Below are 23032 nucleotides of genomic sequence, written 5' to 3' on the forward strand. Positions count from 1 at the left end.
CCTTTTTTTCTGGATAAGTCTGGCTAATTATCAATCTTGTTTACCTTCTCAAAGAACCAGCTTTTAGTTTTAGTGATCTTTGCTATGATTTCCTTCATTTATTTTTCCTTTTTCTCTGCTCTGATCTTTATGATTTCTTTCCTTCTGCTAACTTTGGTTTCTTTTGGTTCTTCTTCCTCTAATTGCTTTAGGTGTAAGGTTAGGTTGTTTATTTGAGATTTTTCTTGTTTCTTGAGGTAGGATTGTATTGTTATAAACTTCCCTCTTACAACTGCTTTTGCTATATCCCATAGGTTTTGGGTCATCGTGTTTTCACTGTCATTTGTTTCTAGGTAATTCTGATTTCCTCTTTGATTTCTTCAGTGATCTCTTGGTTATTTAGTAGCATATTTTTTAGCCTCCATGTGTTTGTGTTTTTTACATTTTTTTCCGTAATTGATATCTAGTCTCATAGTGTTGTGCTCGCAAAAGATACTTGATGTGATTTCAGTTTTCTTAAATTTACAAAGGCTTGATTTGTGACCCAAGGTATGATCTATCCTGGAGAATGTTCCACGAGCACTTGAGAAGAAAGTGTATTCTGTTGTTTTTGGATGGAATGTCCTATAAATATCAATTAATTCCATCTTGTTTAATGTATCATTTAAAGCTTGTGTTTCCTTATTTATTTTCATTTTGGATGATCTGTCCACTGGTGAAAGTGGGGTGTCAACGTCCCCTACTATGATTGTGTTACTGTTGATTTCCCCTTTTATGGCTGTTGGCATTTGCCTTATGTATTGAGGTGCTCCTATGTTGGGTGCATAAATATTTACAATTGTTATATTTTCTTCTTGGTTTGATCCCTTGATCATTATATAGTGTCCTTCTTTGTCTCTTGTAATAATATTTATTTTAAAATCTATTTTGCTGATATGAGTATTGCCACTACAGCTTTCTTTTGATTTCCATTTGCATGGAATATCTTTTTCCATCCCCTCACTTTCAGTGTGTATGTGTCCCTGGGTCTGAAGTGGGTCTCTTGTAGACAGCATATATATGGGTCTTATTTTTGTATCCATTCAGCCAGTCTATGTCTTTTGGTTGGATCTTTTATCCATTTACATTTAAGGTGATTATCAATCTGTATGTTCCTATTACCATTTTCTTAATTGTTTTGGGTTTGTTTTTGTAGGCCTTTCCCTTCTCTTGTGTTTCCTGCCTAGAGAAGTTCCTTTAGCATTTGTTGTAAAGCTGGTTTGGTGCTGCTGAATTCTCTTATCTTTTGCTTGTCTGTAAAGGTTTTGATTTCTCCAACGAATCTGAATGAGGTTCTTTCTGGGTAGAGTAATCTTGGTTGTTGGTTTTTCCCTTTCATCACTTAAAATATGTCCTGCCACTCCCTTCTGGCTTGCAGAGTTTCTGTTGAAAGATCAGCTGTTAACCTTATGGGGATTCCCTTGTATGTTATTTGTTACTTTTCCCTTGCTGCTTTTAATATTTTTTCTTTGTATTTAACTTTTGATAGTTTGATTAATATGTGTCTTGGCATGTTTCTCCTTGGATTTATCCTGTATGGGACTCTCTGAGCTTCCTGGACTTGATTGACTATTTCCTTTCCCATGTTAGGGAAGGTTTCAACTATAATCTCTTCAAATATTTTCTCAGACCCTTTCTTTTTCTCTTCTTCTTCTGGGACCCCTATAATTCGAATGTTGGTGTGTTTAATGTTGTCCCAGAGGTCTCTGAGACTGTCCTCAATTGTTTTCATTCCTTTTTCTTTAGTGTGCTCTGCGGTAGTTATTTCCATTATTTTATCTTCCAGGTCACTTACCCGTTCTTCTGCCTTAGTTATTCTGGTACTGATTCCTTCTAGAGAATTTTTAAGTTCATTTATTTTGTTGTTCATCATTGTTTGTTTGCTCTTTAGTTCTTCTAGGTCCTTGTTAAATGTTTCTTTTATTTTCTCCATTCTATTTCCATGATTTTGGATCATCTTTACTATCATTACTCTGAATTCTTTTTCAGGTAGACTGCCTATTTCCTCTTCATTTGTTTGGTCTGTTGGGTTTTTACCTTGCTCCTTCCTTTGCCGCATATTTCTTTGTCTTCTCATTTTGCTTAACTTACTGTGTTTGGGGTCTCCTTTTCTCAGGCTGCAGGTTTCTAGTTCCTGTGGTTTTTGGTGTCTGCCCCCAGTAGGTGAGGTTGGCTCAGTGGCTTGTGTAGGCTTCTTGGTGGAGGGGATTGATACCGTGTTCTGGTGGGTGGGGCTCGATCTTGTCTTCTGGTGGGCACAGCTGTGTCTGGTGGTGTGTTTCGGGATGTCTGTGAACTTAGTATGATTTTAGGCAACCTCTCTGCTAATGGGTGGGTTTGTGTTCCTGTCTTTCCAGTTGTTTAGCATGGGGCATCCAGCACTGGAGCTTGCTGGCCTTTCGGTGGAGCTGGGTCTTAGCATTGAGACAAAGATCTCTGGGAGAGCTCTCACTGATTGATATTACTTGGGCCCGGGAGGTCTCTGGTTGTCCAGTGTCCTGCACTCGGCTCTCCCACCTTGGAGGCTCAGGCCTGACATCAGACCGGAGCACCAAGACCCTGTCAGCCACATGGCCATGTATGTGGGGATTTTCTTGCCTTTTGGGAAGTCTGAGATCTTCTGCCAGCGTTCAGTAGGTGTTCTGTTGGAGTTGTTCCACATGTAGATGTATTTTTGATGTATTTGTGAGGAAGAAGGTGATGTCTACGTCTTACTCCTCTGCCATCTTGAAGGTCCCCCTGCAATAGGAGACTCCACCAACGATGCCAACCTCCTCAATTACTAGTGGTGCAGAGGCACTTTTTTCAGAGGGTTTGAAGCTTGCTTTTTTATTTTTCTTTTCCTTTGTGCTTTGTCTAGTTTCACTTGTACACAGGGTGCTTCCTGCAGAGACCTCTCACCTGGCACTTCAGATCAGAGTGCCTAGTGAGAAATGGCTGCGCTGACATCTCAGCTCGGTGGGCTGGGCCATTTGCGGAAGTGCTGCCCCTGACACTGCAACTCAAGATGGCCAATACATCTGTTTTTTAATGGGAAAAATGAATTTGTTTATATTTTGAATATTGGCTGATACACTTGATTTTAATCATTTCATATTGCTTTGAATCTATTATGTATGTCCATTGTTGAGTGCATATTTTCCTTTTCCTTATTTTTCCTGGATTGATCAAGCTACAATATATTTCATTTGTTTTCTTATTGAACAATTTACTGTTCTTTACCCATTCATTAAATACTACTTTCGTTCTCCTTGTTCTCATAATCAGATGCTTTAACCCAAATTATTTTGCCTATTAAGATACATGCTTCTGTTTGCCTCTTGTTTTATCCCCTCCTCAATAAAAGAAGGTCTTAAGATTGTTTTCACTTTTCCTTTCTCATGCTCCCTTCCCTCATTAGACTTCTGTAACATTTTTACTTCCCCCACTCCCAACTACCCAGACTTGTTGAAAGAAGTGATAACTAACTAGAATTTATTTTATAGTGTTTCCTTTCTTTTAAATATATCTTAAATGCTCTTATATTAAGTATCCCTGAAAATTGTATTATTATTCACTTGAATACAACTGGATAAATATATATAAACATGATACTACTATATTTTATTCTTCTTTTATCTTGAGGTATCTCTTCTGATTCATCTTTTTTTTTTTTTTTTTGGTAGTAGCATCTTTCCTTAAGTGTTTAACCAAAGAAATTATGTAAGTTATATATCCCTCAAATTACTGCAAATCCTTAAATGTCTTCCTATACTTAAGAATAAATTATATCCTGCCTAGATATGTGATTTTGGTATGAAGTCATTTCACCATCAGTCTGAAGAAACGATTCTAGCTTCCAGCATTGCTGATTAGAAAGTCTGATGGCAGTCTATTTTCTGTTTTCCTTACTCAATATTTTAGTGATTCTTAGTGATAAAACTAATTTGGGGATTGGAAAATACAGTTACTAGCATTAACAAGCTAACTTTCCCTAAAGGAACCATATGCAAATTTTTGTTTTTATTGTGTAAAATGTAGCGCTATAATTTTTTCCAAATGTTCAACCATTGTTTTACGATAAAACACCACAAACTTGGAAGACTTGAAACTTCAAACATCTAAGGTTTATACAACCATTTGCTATCTATTCTTAAAGTAATTACAAAGATGTACTGTTTCTTCCCCTATAAAACTTGCAAAGACTAAAATTATATATCCCTACTGAATTTGGCACATAGATTCCAGTATAAATTTGTTAAATGTACTGAAAAGAAAATATATAGTTTTCTCCTATTACTTGTAGAAATTACAGGAAGGGAGGAAGAAGACCTTTATTTGATATAAAATATGATTTACTGAATATTTTCAAGGTGATATAATGTAATCTACTATTCAGTGATGCTAAAATATTTTCTTTAGATTTATTTAATGAATACAAAGGCTATAATTGACACATTGACTATTGATTCATAAATGGTTTCAAGTAACCAATATTCATTTTTAAAGTAAATTCAGTGGTGTCTCATTAGTTAAATAATTAACTCAATAATTTTTTCATCCTATAACTTTTGTTTTTGCAAACTCTGTGTCTCTTCATTACATTACAATGTTCAATTTCAGATCTCACTCAAGTTCAAGTTGCACAAAGCTTCTATTTGTAGATTTACAACAGGGAGGATTTTCTGTACTATTTCCACTATTTTCCTTCAGAGGGGAAAGAAGGCCAACCATATGGATTATATTTCTGAAGTCATAGCACATGAAATTCTCTTCCAGCAGACACGAATCCTGGAATATGAGGAGCATAACAGACCTTAGGGAGTACCTAATCCATCAACCTTATTATAGATGAACCACCTTGGGCCAAGAAGGCAAAGCGATTTTCACACTGTTAGCATGCCAATTTATACACCAGGGTAAGTGTGTAGGCTCTAGACTCCCAAAGCAATGCCTTCCTTCCACATTTTTCTGCTAGGTTAAAAAGGGGACCTCCATGGCTAATTGGCGATTATTTTTCAACTCCAAATCTGTACTATTTTTGGATTAAAATGGCATAATGATTTTTTATATCCAGGTTATTTAAAAATATTTGTTATCATTTTGCATTTCATTTTTGTATTTATTTTTCTAACATAAATATTACATATTTGATGGTTAAAGTGACTGCATAACTTACTGTCCAAGACAGGACACTTTTTTTAAAGTTTGAGGCTATTAATAATTACATTATGACAAAAGACAACCCAGAACATAAGGTCACTCTAGGAATAAAGGGAGAATAAGGTTAAAATATCAGTAAGTAAAATGAAAAAACCTTCGATTCATTCATATCTCCTCCATGTAGACTTAGCTGTATTTTGAGTTTTACCATTATAGATGTATCTATGCATACATATGTTTTCGCAAAAGCTTATCTCACACTGAAATATTATTTTTCAGTCTGCTTTTATTAATAAAAAATGTATCAGGAACACTTTTCCAGTAAATAAGTATTCATGCGCACTATAGTTTTAAAGGATTTCTTAGATTACATTGTTAATATCTTTGGAGAAATGACAAGGCAGCAGACATATTCCTTGCTCAGCAGGACTGGTAGTGTTCAAATAGAGACCACAGTTTGTTCACAGTCAGTCACCCCAGCTTCCCAGGAGTCAAGCATATATTATCTTTGAAAAGTAAATTGGTAATTACAAATTCTACCTCCATTTCCACATTCCTACTGGCAAACACCCAACAACCAACAATAGGACAGGCCTACACAAGTCAGGCAGAGGCATCAAGCTATTAGAAGAGATTGTAGCCACACCCAGAGTCAGTACCACCACACCCAGAATACCAGCTGAGTATCAGCTGTGTTCAAAAGCATGGAAATTCACCAAAATGTAGTAGAGTAGTCGATATGATCAGAGTATCAGCTTAAGAACTTACAAAGATGAGCAGACGTAGAAAATAAATCAATAATTATTACATTCTTAAGTTTTCAACACAGCACAACAAAAGCAGTCTTTATGAAATTATCTGCCTGGAGTAAATAAAATTACAAAGGAAGGCAAATCCATAGTCTTGCATTCAAATCTTGAAAGGTAAGGACTTATACTTGAATATCTTGTTATTAGACTCTTCTGACAAATATACAACAGTTGAGTATCATAGAAAACCCTTTATTTAGCAAATGTGTATTTGATCAGTTTTTATGTGCCAGACTATCTTTTAGGCAATGTGAGAAATAAAAAAAAGTGAGTCAGTACAGAGTCTTCCCTGAAGTATTTCTTCTGAACTGGAAGGAAAGCATGTGCCTACTTTCAAAAGCTAATATATATAATGCATGGTAGAAACATGGCAAAAATGCCATGAAATGATGTTAATCATATTCTATAGGAACTAGAAGAGGTAAAATTCACATCTAACTGGCTTTATAGTAGGTGGATATAGATAAAGGAAGTCTTCATCCTGAAAATGGCATTGTTCTGGGGCCTTGGAGAATGGGTAGGGGTTGAAAAACCTTATGAGTCAGATAGGAGTTTTAGGATGAACATTCCAAGTAGAGGAAACAGCAACAGTAAAAGCAGAGAAGCCTATGGAGAAGAAATCCATTGTAGCATCAAAAGAGTTTATAAAGGAAAGCCTTAGAAACAAGTCTGGAAAGTGGTGAGAGTAGATCATGGAACTCCTTGAGTGGTAGAGCAGTGAACATGGACATGTTCCTAAAGGAAGCTTGAAGAGGTAATTGTAAGTTTTTCCGCAGGGACATAAAATATAAACTGTGGTTTAATCCATCATCACCTCCTTTGTCCCACATATCTGCCTTCTCTTGATGTTGTCTTTTTAAGAAAATCATTTTGTGTTCTTGTCTCTTGAAAATACTTGTGATAAGACCTTATCAGGCTGGATTCAGAGAAGGTGGAGGTTGCTGATTTTCCTCCATTGCTTTCTTTTAGTCACATGTATCCATCAAGAATGTTACTCCTGAATGCTTCTCTGAACATATAGTCTGGATTTGAGCAGGACTAATCTGATAATTCTGTTGTTATATAGTCACATGTAGCCAGGAACCACTGGCTTTTGGGGAAACAATTGTACCCCATGCTTCCATTTATCACAGCATATGGTTTTTTTGAAGAGCTTTTTTTGTGCCTTTAATAGAGTATGGAGAGCAAGTAGAACCAAAAAAGTACTTAAAAAGTTATATATATATATATATATATATATATATATATATATATATATATATATGTAAAATATATAAACTATTCTAAAATAATTTCCCTAGGTTTAAGAAAGCCTAAGAAAGAAGACAAATGCTCAGTGCACTAAACAAGCATTTTTTTTCTTGAAGTCACTTTACATTTTAAAATTCATTGCTTTCTTTACTTACTCATTAATAAGCATTTATTAAGCATGTGTGACAGGAAATACACTGATCTCTGAAGAAACAGATGCTCTACACTCAGTCTGCTCTCAAGGAGACCATAATCTTCCACTAATTGTGTCTTCCAGGGATATTTTGCCTTCTCTGTTTGTTACTCTTTGCAGATAAACCATACTGACGTGACTTGGCTATTTCATTTTGCCCATTAATACCTTAAATAACTGGGTTCTAGAAAGGGAATAACCTCAAAGAGAATTTCTATCTCTATTTCTGTTTGCATTTAGGCAATGAGAAGCAGAATTGGAAATTTCAATTTCAGTTAAGTGAGTTATTCAAGACCCAAAGAGGTAACAACGAAACTCTCTATTTTCCTGTGATAGAGCACAGTATGAGGAAACTCACAGTTGGCTGAGCTGAGCAGTCATATTTCAGAATTCAAAAGAATAAAAACCCCTCTCAATTATGTAAAGAACAGAGTCCCTTACCTCTCTGGGAGGCAACAGTTAGCATGGGGCCTGATAAATTAATTACTTAAAGAGGACAGGAGACAGGTGGCCAGCTGTGGGAGGGCAAATGCAGCAGAAACCTCAACAAGGAAAAAAATGTCAGGTTCCAAGATCAAAAAAGAAAGAAAACTTTGAGTTGTAGAAAGATAGATATGGAGGGATTTTAAAGATATGTGTATTTAATCAATATAAAATCAATATTATATAATTTGTAGCAAGCATGAACATGACAAACATACATGGAGGTATTAAAAAAATCTACCCTAATCCCAGCTTAATCCCAGAATTAATTATTCTGGACATTTTGGTATGTTTCTTTCCAGTCTTTTTTTTTTTACTGTTTTGCAAAATATAGTCAAGCTCATACTACATGTATTAATCATGCCCCCCCTCACTGAAAAAGACATAAAATAATTATTTCTCATCATTAAAATTTGAAGATAGTAACTTGCTCAAGAGCAGCCATCTAGCAAGTAAAGAAGTCAAGATTTAACCCCGAGCAGGCCAAGTCTGGCTCTGAACCTCTGTGCTCTACGTTCTGCTTACACGCCTATGGTGAACGTGTATCAGCCGTTCCAGTATTCTTATTTTCATGATAGTTCCCAGAAACGTATTATCTCCCTTCCTTCCTCTTTTTCTTGCTTTCTTGCTTTTGCTCTTTCATTCGTTCATTCATGTGCCCACATTAAGCACTGCGATTGGCTCTGGGGAATACAAATTTAAATAAGACACATTCCCCATTCACAAAGAGCTGCCCTATCGAGAGGGAAGGCAGACAAATAAACAATTTCAAGATATGCATGTATTTTCTCTCAGAAAATTTTGGAATCATTTTACTCAGCATATTTTCCACTTTGCATTAAACTGCAAGAAATTTTTTAAAAATTTGGAGACTGAAGTTTGAAACCAATAATAGTAATAAAAACCAAGCCAACAATCGGTTTAGCTTTCCCTAATGAGGCTATTTAATATTCATTCCTAAACTTTCTGCACTAGAGATGTCAGTATAAAATATTTCCTTTTATCAAATCACAGATTTATTTTTCAGGAAAGTCTTTGTTCAAACCCCTCTTTCTGCACTCCCCACTTCCAAAACACACAAATTCTCTTTCTTTACACACCACACACACACACAGACACACACACACACACACACACACACACACACAGCCTTTCCTGCTCTTTGCAGTGCTTTTCCTGTAAACCAGATGGTGCTAGAAATTTCCTAGGCCCCTCACAAAGCTGTTCCTCTAGCAACCTTCCTTAAAAGACTGATTTTAAAACAAGCAAAGATGTTCTTTGAGTCCCTTGCTAGTCAATCTGTCAGTCCAGCCTAAAATGTTTCTAATTAAAAGTTATCAGCTTTATGAGAAGATAATTTAATCATAGCTGCCCTGCAGAGGTTTGGGTGCTAGGGTGTTAGAAAGAATGCCAAACTCCTTTTTTGGGAAAAAAATAATGAGGTTAAATTCTTTCTAATGAGGTTCAAATTCTTAGTCAGTCTTAGCTCCAGCGCACACATTCTTGCCTCCTGCTGGGCTGTGGTTGGAGAAAATCAGACATCAGCAGAAAAAAGAGGCTTTAGGAAATTGAAGATGTTACCTATACCTGGAGTATAGGTAGAGTAGAACCAGAGGCTTTTAATTCTTTCAACTGTTCCTCCTGATCATGAGTTGAATTAATGCTCACATTTCAAAAATATTTCTGATTCAAATCCCAGTGATTTAAAAGGATTTGAAAAGGAAGATCGATCCACAGGCATCATAATTATAATAATAGTATCTAATATTTTGGGGGTGTTAGTTTCCTGCCATAAACTAGTCCTTAAATACATTATCTAGTCTTTACCTGCGAGTTGGGTTGTATCAGAATGACCTGTGAGTTGAGTTGCATTGGAATTTTAACGAAACGAGCAAATATAACAAAAAATCCCCAGGCAAGTGATTTATTGCTCTGGGTTTCAGTGCCCTCTTTTATAAAACATCTCTAAAAGGACACTTTGTGGAGACCATCTCTGAGGTTTGTTCCAAATCTTCAGTTGGAGATAAACTGACATTGAGTTCATTCTTCTAACCAAGTATTTCTTCAGTGTCTGCATCCTGAGCTCTTACTGAATGCTCAACATTTTCCTTCTGTAGGACCCTCCTTCATTAAAGAAGGCTGTACATCCTTGCCATGCCTCCCACTGAGAGTGAAATCTAATTTCTCTCTTGCTTCAGATGACTTCAGGCCCAGTCACTGAAAACTCAAGAGAGACTCTGAGTCAGAACCACCAAGCTGAGCCTAGCCAACCTGTATAATAACATGAGAGGTAATAATAAATTGCAGTTTTAAGCCTCTAGTTTCAGTGTGGTTTGTTATGCAGCCATATATAACTGGAACATCTGCTTGTGCAAAGCTGCATTCCCTTTACTGTCCCTGTATCATGAACCACAGGTGAAATCAAAGAGCTTATGTCAGTAGCTCAGCCTATTTGAGGTTTTGAAAATTTTGAAATCTGTGCATGTTTCTCTTTTTTATCTACCTTTATTTGGATCTTTCACCTGATTCTGAGTTGATCTCACAAACTTCAAAACTCTTTTGCTGTGTGTCTCTTCCAGGAGGAACTTGGGAAGTTTGAATCAGGCAGTATTGGTAAGAGGGAAAGAGACTGTACTGAAAAATATGTTGAGCAGGCCCCTGATTCCTATTTTGGTCACTGTGACCTTCCTAAAGTGACTTCACGTCTTTCGGTGTCAGATGCCTTCTTTGTCTCTCAAGTAAGGTGTTGGTTTACATGATCTTGGGAATTCTTTGTTGTGCTGCGCTTCAGTTTCTTTTATAATATTAGTATGATAATAGTCTACCCACTTTGTAGGGCTTTTATGAGGATTAAATTAAGTAGCATGGTTATTGTTTTTTCAGCACCTGTTACTTAGTAGGTGATAAATGGTCCAGGGTCACTGTCATATATGGTTCAGTCCCAAGAGCTGAAATACAAGAGAAGAACTCAAGTGTAATGTGCAAGACATTTAATATTGTTTATCTAATAAAAACCATTCTACTGTATAAGTGGAGGTTATCCATATTTTCCAAATTCAAGTTTAAGAGGAAAAACAAAAATGTCTCTGCATCTGCAACTGCATTCCTCTCAGAGCAGAAACCAACTTTGCCCTTCTGTAGGTGCTAGTGTTACAGACCAACTTTTAGGGAATCAGTGTCTGTGCCTGGATATAATAACCAGCCTCAAAACGAAAAAGAGGGAATTATTAGCGGTTCTAGAGATTTGTTCAGGTTTATTTACAGTCTCTAGGAAAAGTTCTCGCCTCCCACGCCCAGCATACCCCGCATAACGCCCACCCACACTGCGGCACTGGACTCTGGGGATGCGGGGCTATTCCGCGAGTAGCCGCTAAGGGGAGCCGGACGCTGGACCGCCCTAGCCGTTGCCATGACAACAGAGGGCGCGCAGCCTAGGGAGCGAAGTGCCGGCTAAAGCAGGTGTCGGATTGCAGGGCGCTCGCGGATATTCCGGAATTGCATTGAGCCCGGGAGGCTCTCTCAGGGTCCGGCTACTGGTCACCTTTCTCTCGGACAGCTTCCTAAACCGGCGGGGACGCACTGAGTGAAAATGGTCCATCATTCAGGCTCGATTCAGTCCTTTAAACAGCAAAAAGGTCAGTCGGAATCTCGGTCCCCCCTCCCTGTGGGCGTCACGTACCGTCTGCATGCCCTTGCAGTTGTGTAGGAGCATCCTTTCCCGACTAATGCGACGCAGAGGTGGAGAACTCTGTGAAGTTTAAAAAATGTTCTTCTTTTATTTTTTTAATGCCTCTTCACTATGCATCCGAGATGAGTCTGATATCTGAGCCTCCGCACGGTCCCTGGGAGAAGCGGAATTCGTCATTTCGGGGACTTGATTTAATGTATATCTCTCTAAGACTGTGTCAATGCATTGCAGTAAACCAGCTTAGGGGTTTTCCTACCAGCACCCTGAGGTTTGAAGACAGAGATATTGGACCGGGTTTGTCCCAGTCTGTGCTTCAAATGGCTAATAAGCTCCACATAAGTGTATCTCCTATTTGAGACGATTTTACACAATCCTAGGATAAATTAATTTTGGGACTGTTCCAGAAGTTGGCCTGTTGAAGGAGCTCTGAAAGTTTCTTAGAAAAATCAATTTTTTCCTTGTCCTATGCTTGATTCTGGGTTTCAAGTTTTTGTTAATATTGGTAGGTTCCTCTTGTAGGGCCGTTGTATTATCCTTCTTTGCTTCTCCTTCAAGTTTCTCCCTGGATGCAGTGATGAGTCTACATGTTCATAGTCAAATCAAGAATTTTTCCAAGTTATTCTCACCCTTTGGTCCTTGTTCCTTATTTTATTTAAAAGGTTTTTAATAGAGCACATATATTTTTGTACATATTTCCAGTTTTCTGGAGTTTGTCCAAAAATTATTAAACAACATAATTGCCATCTAATTGAATTAATGACGGTAATTATGCCATAGTTGACCATCTGGTACCTAAGATATGTGAATTCTGTAATGGTAAATTTGCTCATGCAAAGTGAAGTAAATAGGGAATTCCCTGGTGGCCTAAGTTGTTACAATTCCGACCTTTCACTGCCATGGCACATGTTCAATCCCTGGTTGGGGACCTGAGATCCTGCAAGTCGTGAGGCACGGCCAAAAAAAGCAGTGAAGTAAATATTTAGTTACATATTCCTACTCCCTCCAACCCAGATTTTATCCATAGTATTTTGGTCAACAGTTTGTGTGTAGCTCTTTGCCTTTCTTTAAGCAAAAATTGGTGAACCCGCCAGGGATGATTTAGTAGGGATTCCTGCATTAGGTAGATTATTGGACTGAGTGAGCTTTGAACAGCATAATTTTATACTCTTTTCAAATCCAAGTTCTCTAGGTTATTTTACAAATATGTTGGAATTGGGAGTGAGGTGAAAGACTGTCTGGGTAGACAAAACATTCAGGTAGTATGCAGTTCCACTTCAAATCTAAATGTTCCAAAGAAAATTCAGTTGTTCAAGAAGTTGTATTCTCTTTAATCATTATTTTAAACACATACAAACTTTCAGAATGAAGACAATTATAGGAACTTTGCACCAGCTTCATACGATTAATATCCTCCTCTGAGGCATGGCTATGGGTAACTTATTTCTGGGACCTGGAATCTTGATGTGCCCCCACATAACTTATTATGTATGGACACATACTGTGTTTTTAAAAGCAAATAATTGCCAACTTTAGGACCAACTGTCATTGCTCAAAGTGATTGATAAAAAATTATGCAAGTTCTGGAGCTTCATATTGTTTCCTTTATGATGCATTATGAGCCATTTATTTTCAAGTCTTCCTTTACTTTTTGGCACAAAAGGCAACTTTAGCAGAAGGATAAAAGTGGAGAGCGGGAGGGATAGGAAAGGAAGCATCATTAAAGTGGTCCTGGTTAATTGCTTCTTAACCCTGAGTGGGCATTCCAAAAAGACATGCCAAACTCAGGATTAGCTGTTTTAATTTTACAAAGAGGGAGGAGTAAAATACTATTCTAGATGCTTTCTGACCCAGGAAGTATGAGACAGAAAACTTTTAAGGGTGCCCTTCATCATAACATTAACCTGAAAACTGCACATTAAAGAGGAGAAAATTCTGTACTGGAACTCTGGAGTTCTAAAAGCTAAGCTCGCCTTTGTAACTAGTTTAAAAACCTTGAGTGAAGTTTTTAACTTCTTTGGAATTGACTTCATATATAAATATGAAAAGAGTGAACACCTGACCCCTATGGTCTTCCTCTGTTCTATGGGAAGGGCAGGTGCAATGAAAACAGAGATGATTTTTTTTTCCCCCTGGGCCAGATAAAAGGAAAGCCCTGCTTTTAGTTCACTCTTAGGAAATAATTTAGGTAAGTAAACCAAGTTGTGAGGATTATTTTTTATCTTAATCAAGTGATATGTCTTTTGTGATTTTGATTTCAACTTTATAATACCTAGAAATAACCTGAGATATTCAGAAAACGCTGTTATTATAAAACTTTAAAAGTGTTCACTGACACTTGAAAAACAGACACACTCTATAATTAAACTCTCAGCAGGCTTGGAGATGTTCCAGTATACTTGAGAAATATGTAGTAATCAATCACTGATCCAAATTCCCTCACTGATATTACTCAGTGTTTTTCAATAAATCAATATAGATGTCAGAATAGTTATCTTGAAATGAAATACTATATGTATTTCTCCTTAAGTTAATCTAGTATCTAGACCAAATTTCTTCTTAAATTAATCTAGTATCTTCATTTTCAGCCTTGGATTTTAATCCTACATATCCTTCTTACAAGTTATGTTCTTTAATATCTCTGAGCCTCCATCACCACCTCTGTGAAGTGAAGATAATATATATGTTGCAAAGTTGTAAAGTACTTAGCAGTTTGTCTGGCACACAGTTGGGGCTCAAAAATATAGTAAATAATAATAATAATAATAATAATAGTTGTTATTCTTCCCAGGCTCATCCATCTTTTCTGACTTCTTAGGAGTAAAAATAACCCTCAGTGGTTTCTTTATAAGTGGTTGCCCTTTATTTTCCTTTGTCTCACTCAGTTTTATTACTTTAGGGTTTCTTAAGGAAAACTGGATTCCAGACCATCCAAGGATTCCTTGAGTTACGGTCCCAAACTACTCAGTTCATACGCCCATCCCTCAGGAAAAATTCCCCCAAATTCCCATAAAGTAAATTTAGATATTCAATTATTTTCATAATTTTAAAATTCCATTGCAAATAAATTGCATTTATTCACTATCCACTCAACCCATATTTAGCAGGCTCTTGCTATAAAGAACTTTGTACAGTAGGAAGCCTGAGAGGTTTGCTAAACATAACCTTTATTTATAGGCAACTCTGCATTTTTCTAGAAAGATGTTGACATTTTGTTTCTTGGCCATGCCAGTTAAGTTTTGTTTTCTGAAGAAAAGACCCACATATATTTTTGATTTTTTAATTAAATCCTAGATTTTTCCATTAAGTGGCATAATAAGTTAAGAAGTAAAAAGTGAGAATCCTCAGCTAGAGTGGGGGGAGGGTTGGGATGGGATTATTTCATACTTTATTTCTGAAGTCTCAAAGGTAAACTGGAGTGTAATATGCTTACAGACAACTGGGAGTGTGTGTTTGCCTTTGCCTTGGCACGTGTTGGAGGAACATATTAGCTGGCAAATCATCAGTGATTTCTGGTAAAAGTCCAACTGTGCTCCTCAGCCAGGCTTGCTCTGTTTCACTTGATTTAAAATGGACTCGTGTGTCATACAAGAGTGGGTGAGAAAAGGACAATGTTAGTTCTGGCTTCTGGTGGCTGTTATTTACCAATACAGCTAGTAAGACTTTCAGAGAAGCCATAGGTCACATCAAACACAGCCTGTCCCAAAAGGCTTGGGTTTAATGGGATCAGCTGAAGCTGTTAAGTGATTCATCATTATCCTAAAGGACATTTGGTTAAACATGAAAAGAGTGTGTTTAATATTTCCACATAATCAAATACTTCCTACTCAAATAAATTATGTAATAATAATCATCTTTACACTTACATGGGGATTTACAGACCACAAGCACTTTCATTCTCTTTTTCTCAAAATAAATTACTCCCTTTTGCAGGGGCCCACCTGTAGAGCCTCTCAGCCACCAGCCTGCTTTGTGCCCAGTTCCTACTTCATAAGAACTAGGACGGTGTTGGGGAGAATACCTAGTTTCAGAATCTCTGATACCCACTGTTTAAGCCTTCTTTTCCCTTCACTGATATTTTTAGGACCTAGAATCTTCCTGTACCCTTACCCTGGTGAAGCCAGGAAAAAATCTGAAGCCATTTATACATTGACAGAAATGCAATGTTAACACATTCGTATTAACTATCCCTGGTATTTTGACAGTCTATTCTTTTATTTATGACTGAAGAAGAGAAGGCATTGTGTCTTGTTAAAATACTTCCCAGCTATATAGGGAAAACAGTTGGGGAAGATATTTTAGGGTCAGAAATTATACTGACTGGTACTTAGGTACTGACTGGTACTCAGGCTCATACTGAGTATCAACCTCTATCATCAGAAAGAATTGACCATATAATCTAATTGAGAGCCTCTCTGGTCTTCTGATCTATTAATTTTCACCCTTCCCTTTCTTTCCCTTTCCACAGCAGACTTCTTAGATATTTATGACTCTTGTTATAGATAATCTCCTAGTAAGGGTGAGCCAAACTGTGAAAAGGATATAGAACACTACCAAATGTAAAATAGATAACTCGTGGGAAGCAGCCACATAGCACAGGGAGATCAGCTCGGTGCTTTGTGACCACCTAGAGGGGTGGGATAGGGAGGGTGGGAGGGAGATGCAAGAGGGAGGGGATATGGGGATATATGTGTACATATAGCTGATTCACTTTGTTATACAGCAGAAACTAACACAATATTGTAAAGCAATTTTACTCCAATAAAGATGTTAAAAAAAAAAGAATATAGAGATATTTCAATCCAAAAAGCAAACGTGTGTCTAGCATCATTTCTTAAAAAATCCTGTACACCTCAAATGGCTCAGAGGAATTATTACCATGCTACTTCAAAGTAAGAACATGGATGTTTAAAATGATAACTTTGAATTAGCAACAATAGTATATATTATGCGATAAATATATATCTTATATTAGGAATGAAGACAAGTGATAAAGTTTAAAAGAAATTCCATCCAAAGTAATTATAATGTAAATATGTGTGTTTATTAAAGCTGTCTAGAAGTTCAGTTATCCAAAGCCTCACATTTCTTGAGGATTCTAGAGAGCTGAATTTTTCATCTGAATCTAGAATTTAACATTGTACTGTGCACATGAATGTTCCTGGAAAAATATATTGGGGGTTGATGATCACAGTTGTCCCTTGCACAACATGAGTCTGGCTTACGTGGGTCCACTTATATGTGGTTTTTCTTCAATAGTAAATACTACAATACTACACGATCTGCAGTTGGTTGAACCCACAGATGCAGAACCGCGGATACAGAAGAACCAGGTATTTAGAGGCCAACTATAAATTATAGTGGATTTTTGACTGCATGGAGAATCAGCACCCCTAACCCTCATGTTGTTCAAGGGTCAACTGTATGTAAATTAACTTATCATAAAAAAGCCCCCAAATCTTTAAGAAAGCACAGAAAAGCTCAACCTTCTTCTATTTATTATTTTAGTATTTTATAATTGCTCAGATGTTTAGAAAATATTAATATTTGCAGATTAATGTAAAGTAGTTGTGCCTTGATGGAAAGAGCATTGACTCAAAGTTTCCTGTGACTGAATCCTGTCTTTACCTCTGTAACTCTGGGTATTTACTTTTTCTGGGCCATAGGTTCCTTATCCACTGTTTTGGGGTGATAATCCTCGTCTCTCAGGATTGTAGCGAAGGATAACAACAACAAAAACAGCAGAGGCAGCTAATGTTGTGCAAGTACTATTACTGCCCACTGTCACAAAAACTTAAAAGTACACTGCATTATTTCATACTTACTAAAGCTTTAGTAGTTAGATATATAATTTGTTTTTTATTTTCAAGGTGAGGGAACTATGGTTTCGATGTTACATGCATTGCCAAGTTAACTCTTAATGAGTTCAAAGCAGAGTTCTAAGATCTCTGAGTTTGATTGTGGTTAGGTCACTATCCCTTCTGTGGCCTTAGTAAAATGAAAACTTTAGACAGAATAATCTCCATGACCCCTTCTGACTCTGCAGTTCATCAGAAGTTACAGAAGTGTGAAATCATATTCTAAACCTGACAGATCATTAGTACGACCAATCCAGCTGTCCCTTAATTTATTGCCTTTCCTCCTGAATTGCACAGTAAAGCAGCAATTACTTTAAATTCTGGTTGGTTTCAACTCAACAGGCATGTAAGAAGCCTGCACCAGCTGCAGGATCCAGGTTCACCAAAAAATGAGGCCCCAAATTCACATCCTCATGACAACTGAGATACAGTTGGCTATGGAGGAGAGGACTTTCTTGTGGGTAAATTGGATGGATGTGAAAGTACATTGCTGAAAGTATGTTTCAATTGCACTGTATTATTCATGGTACACTTCTTATTATTATGTTTCTAGAAAGTTAATAGGCTGACCGAAAGGCATTGCCCCAGAATAACTCCTAAGAGTGTATATATTTTATGTTTGGCTTTGGAGCACTATTAGCAGCAATTTGCGGGTGGAGGTGTGGCTACGTTGCAAATATATGCAAAAGTTCTGGCTTAAACACAGTTTCCATCACTCACTGGTATCTTGAGCAATTTGTTCTATCTACCTTAGCTCATTTCCCAAATTTGCAAGATCTAAATAATCTACCTGGAGTTCTTGTTAAAATGTAAATTCTTCGGTGCCTCCAGACTTACAGAATCTCATCTGCAGGGAAGGAAACTAGGAATCTGTGTTCTTTACAAACATGCATCCTATGGAATTCTTACAAGGCCCATTTGAGAAACAATTTTTAAAAAAATTAATATAACTATGTAAGCACTGAGTGAGATAATGGATTTAAGTGAGTGGACTAAAGTAAGTTGTAAATAGATGATCTCTATTATTAGTAGAGGCAAACTATATAGATTGTAGATACACTTAGCTGCATACATGCATTTAGTACTATGAAAATATAACTTTAATGTGTTTCTAATATTAATTATAATTCCCCAGTTCCTCCTCTTTAAGGTTTGATGAGGTTCCTAAATGAGAGTTACTATCTGGTCTCCTTTACCGGACACGTCAGTAAAGGAGTTTTTATACTTGTAAGGAAGAACTCAGACTTTGTCTCCAGTTGTCTTATCATGACCTTTGTAAATACCACAAATGCTGTCAATTTATTTTTGCTCTAGGTATTTTAATTCCTATTTTTTACTGTATAACTTTTTGCAAAAGAAGACGCTTTGGTGAATATTCTATCTTGATGACGTGTCTCAACATGGCTTTTTTAAAAATAAAATGTATAGTAAAAGTTTATAGTTCTCCTTAATTTACGTATAGGATAGATATGTGTTAGGTTTGTGTTTTTTAAATAATTTACTGTCATAATTTAAAGTCACTGTGAGAAAGGCAATGTGTGCAATTAAAAGCCACGATATGGAATCACACAGACTGTGATAGTGGGTGATCATGGGCAAACTAATTTCAGTGGATTTCAGTTTCCTCACTTCTGAAATCAGAATAATAATGTACTATTATTAAATGTTTAAACACTGTTTAAAGTGTTTTGCTTGTAGTAACCCCCTTAATATTCATAAAGAGACATTTCTATTAATGTAATTTCATAGATGAGAAAACAAGGGCAGAGAAATTAAGCAAGTGTTCAAAGTCACAAAACTAGTAGAGACGGAGCTAAGATACCTATCTGGCAGGTAGAAATGTTATGAAGATTAGCACTTGTGTATAGTTAGTTCCTCCTATAGGAATTGCTATATAGTAGCCTCAATACTTTGTAAATAATGTTTTTATAAAACATCATTAACTCTCTACTCTTACTCCAAATCAATGAGATTAAATATTGTTCATTACTCAGCACAGGGTTTTCGTTCTTTACCTATTTCCTCTACCCGCTTGGTTGCACCAACATTTCCCAGTTCATTTTTTCAAATGATTCTCCCAAAGTTTAGCTCATTGCAAAGATTCAACTTCTTTTTTTTCTTTTAAGTAAAGTGAGTTTAATTTACTGACATTAGCTCAATTTAGACATATTCAAAAGACATAAAAATAGTTTTTATCTGTGAACTGGTGGATCTCGCAGACACAGTGTTATATTTACTTGCAGTCAGTGAGTGGTACACTTATAGTCTATTTGCCCAAAATTACTTTGCATACAGACTGAACATAACACAAGGTGGCCTCAGATTTACAATAAGAGAGAGATGAATGGTCACGAACTTGAGTGCAAGAGTCAGGAAGCTTGTGTTCAAATGATACTTCTGTATGATTTGCTATGTGTGATTGCATGATCTTTGCCATAATTTTACTTCTTTAAACTTCCCTCTTTCTCTTATATAAATTGGGCCTGATATGGTTGTTTTGAGGATGGCTTTTTGTAGTGCATTCTAAAAAGTAATCCATTTACCAAATTGGCTCTCCCTGTTTTTGCTACTTTTTCTAATCTTAAAGATTCTAAGATATCCCAGTACTAGTTATGCTTGTAGTATAGATGTTCCTATAAAATGCAGATCAGGAAAAGTCGAATTTAACACACTTTCCTTACAGTTCAGTACTTATGCCATGATTCAGAAGAAATCAGGCCAGGGCAGGAATAAAGATGCAGACGTAGAGAATGGACTTGAGGACACAGTGGGGGAAGGGGAAGCTGGGATGAAGTGAGAGAGTAGCATTGACATATATACACTACCAAATGTAAAATAGATAGCTAGTGGGAAGCAGCCGCATAGCGCAGGGAGATCAGCTCTGTGCTTTGTGACCATCTAGAGGGGTGGGACAGGGAAGGTGGGAGAGAGGCACAAGAGGGAGGGGATATGGGGATATATGTATACATATATCTGATTCACTTTGTTGTACAGCAGAAACTAACACAACATTGTAAAGCAATTATACTCCAATAAAGATGTAAAAAAAAAAAAAAAATCAGCCTATCTATGAATTTCAACATACAAAGGTCTAAATTTAGAAAATAAAATTATCTAAAAATAATCCATATATTGTTAATCTCTGAATTTGCATTTATTTTTAATGTAACATTAGTAATTTATGATTATGATCTTTCATGCTTATAAAAATTATAGAGCAATATTATTCATGGATTGAAAGTATGGAAAATGGTAACTAAAACAAATTTTATTCACATAGGATTCAAATTACATGTTCCTCTTCTTCATATTTTGTGCCTGTTATAATATGAAACAAAAAGATTTACGAAGTGCATCACTGAAAATAGACAAAAAAATTAGGGGTGTACAATAAATTCAAAGTTCCTTACTAAGGAAAATAGTCTTTGGCCTAATGCCTCCTTTGGGCCACTAATATTTTGAATGATGCTTCTCTATTTCTCACCCGTTGCTCCATGATGAGTGAGTTGGGGGTGTGCACAACAGTGAACAGCTTGCAATTAGTCATAACTCTTACCAGATGTGAAGAAATCACCTACTCAGAGGCACTTATGACCATTTAGACAACATTAGTCTAGAATTTTAATCATGGATAACAGTTACTTTAGTATACAGTTCATATAAATTCATGTTTTGCAAAACATTTTATATGCTCTAAAAGCACTATATAATGAGAGAACTGAACAATGAATGTATATACAAGGATATTCTGTCTAAATATGCTGTTTAAGACATGATTATTACAATTTTCATCATCTAATCCGAGACCTGCATAGTGCTTGAGTACCACATTGTCTTTAAGAATGGCATGTTTTGATAGTAAGAAGTAAAAAAGGGATGGGGAAATTCTGAACCTTTCTCTGCTTAAGACCCAGGCTTGAAAAAACCTTCCATAGCCAACTGGAAATGTCACAATCAAGGCTTTCTTTGAAATTATCTGATATTCCTTCCTTTAACCAAGATAATAATCCTTGATGTGAATATTAGCCAACAGACATAAAGCTTAATATGTTTGAATTTTATTTCTGCCAAGAATATCTTGGGCCAGATATAAATCTATTCTTCAATTTCTCAGTAAATGAAGAGATATTATCAAGTGTTTATTGAACACTTAAAATTCCTGTCTTAAAGCTGTGGAGGAGTTTGTAATTGAACTTACTGTGCATGAAACTCATCACTATGTGCTTGATGTGCATGAATTCAAATAATTCTCTTGAAAACCCATCAAAGAAGGTACTATCAGCTTCATTTTACAGATGAGAAAATCAAGGCACAGCATGACAAATAGTTTGCCTGGTAACATAAGATGAGTGGTTAAGAGATGGACTTTAAACCAGCAATATGTCTGTATAACTTGTCCTCTAACACAGTATAAATGTTTTATTAAGGTGGGTAAAAAGAGCTGATAATATTTCAGGGCCTGCTGTGCATCTATCAATGTGCTGGCTATTGTATACATCCTATATCACACAATTTGTATATTTGAGGCAAAGATCTGTTTTACAGTTAAGGAAACAGGTCAAGAAGTTAAGTTGCACGTGGCTACGTAGCTAATATGTGGCAAACCTGGAGTAAAATCCCGTTGACTTGCTAGTACCATGAAATACATTATGTTTAGGCAGAGTTGTTTCTGCCATAAGTCATCCTGAAAGAATTGGATTAGGAAAAGCACTTTATTAATGAATAGTTACAGTGAATACTCCAAGATATGAGCTTTGTATGCCATGCAAGGTGGAAGGATTATGGGTGCTTGTGAAATTCAGTCAGTTACAAGGTACAACAAGGGGTATCAACAAAGTATCTTTGAGAATTTCTGTTACAGCTTATATCTCACTTTTTATAGGGTGGTCACAATCTATGAAGATTGTTTTGCCATCTCAAAATGACTCCCTTCCAATCTCATGCTATTCTAAACCATCCTCTCCCAAAACACCCAATCCCCTTTAGTCGCATATCCTCCACACTACCCTTTCAAATCTGGACTCGATGTTTGTTACTTTATTTCCCCTGAATATGAATATTGAATGTTAAGCTTTTGTTTACTGGGATCTGTATACTGGGATGGGAAATAACAGGGGACCAGAAATCATAACGTGGCTCACCTTAACTCCACAACTGTGTGTTTCTGAAAATACATAGTGAATATCTACTATGTTCCAGGTACTGTGCTAAATATTGAAAATACAACAGTTAATTAAATTTGACATCTGCTGAGGAAGCTCTGCTAAAATTTATGTTCCTTTCCATCGATACTCGTGGTGTTTTAACATAGAGCTATCTCTTAACCAATCATTTTTTATTGAAGAAATAACTGGCTGTCATCAGTTTGAACATAAGCTTTAGTAATAAAAGTGCTTTTGTGGTCAAGGAATCACTTAAAATTTTGAAAGCAAACAAAACTTGTTTAAGAACAGCTATAGTCAGCCTTGTCCTGGGAATAAACTACTGGGAGCTGATCCAGCACTGAAATTCAACATGTGCTGCCCATATTAATATTTTGGAAGTATTTTTAATAAAATATCATAGTATCTAATTCTTATAAGGAGGTAGTATA

The 23032-nt window shown here is 36.4% G+C and overlaps 1 protein-coding gene across 2 annotated transcripts in view; it reads left to right on the forward strand.

Moving 5' to 3' along the window:
- ANO3 (anoctamin 3) overlaps positions 1 to 23032 on the forward strand; it is a 433470-nt gene that overhangs the window by 142660 nt on the left and 267778 nt on the right. The window contains exon 1 of one of the 2 annotated variants that reach the window (XM_082476761.1): positions 10474 to 11531. The exons of the other annotated variant lie outside the window; for it this stretch is intronic. Within the exon in view, the coding sequence (XP_082332887.1) occupies positions 11486 to 11531 (46 nt within the window). The 5' untranslated portion in view covers positions 10474 to 11485. Of the gene's footprint in view, positions 1 to 10473; positions 11532 to 23032 lie in introns of those variants that run through there. 2 annotated transcript variants of the gene reach the window in all.

This window comes from Balaenoptera physalus (assembly GCF_965194825.1).
Source record: "Balaenoptera physalus genome assembly, chromosome: 10".
Classification (NCBI taxonomy): Eukaryota; Metazoa; Chordata; class Mammalia; order Artiodactyla; family Balaenopteridae; genus Balaenoptera; species Balaenoptera physalus.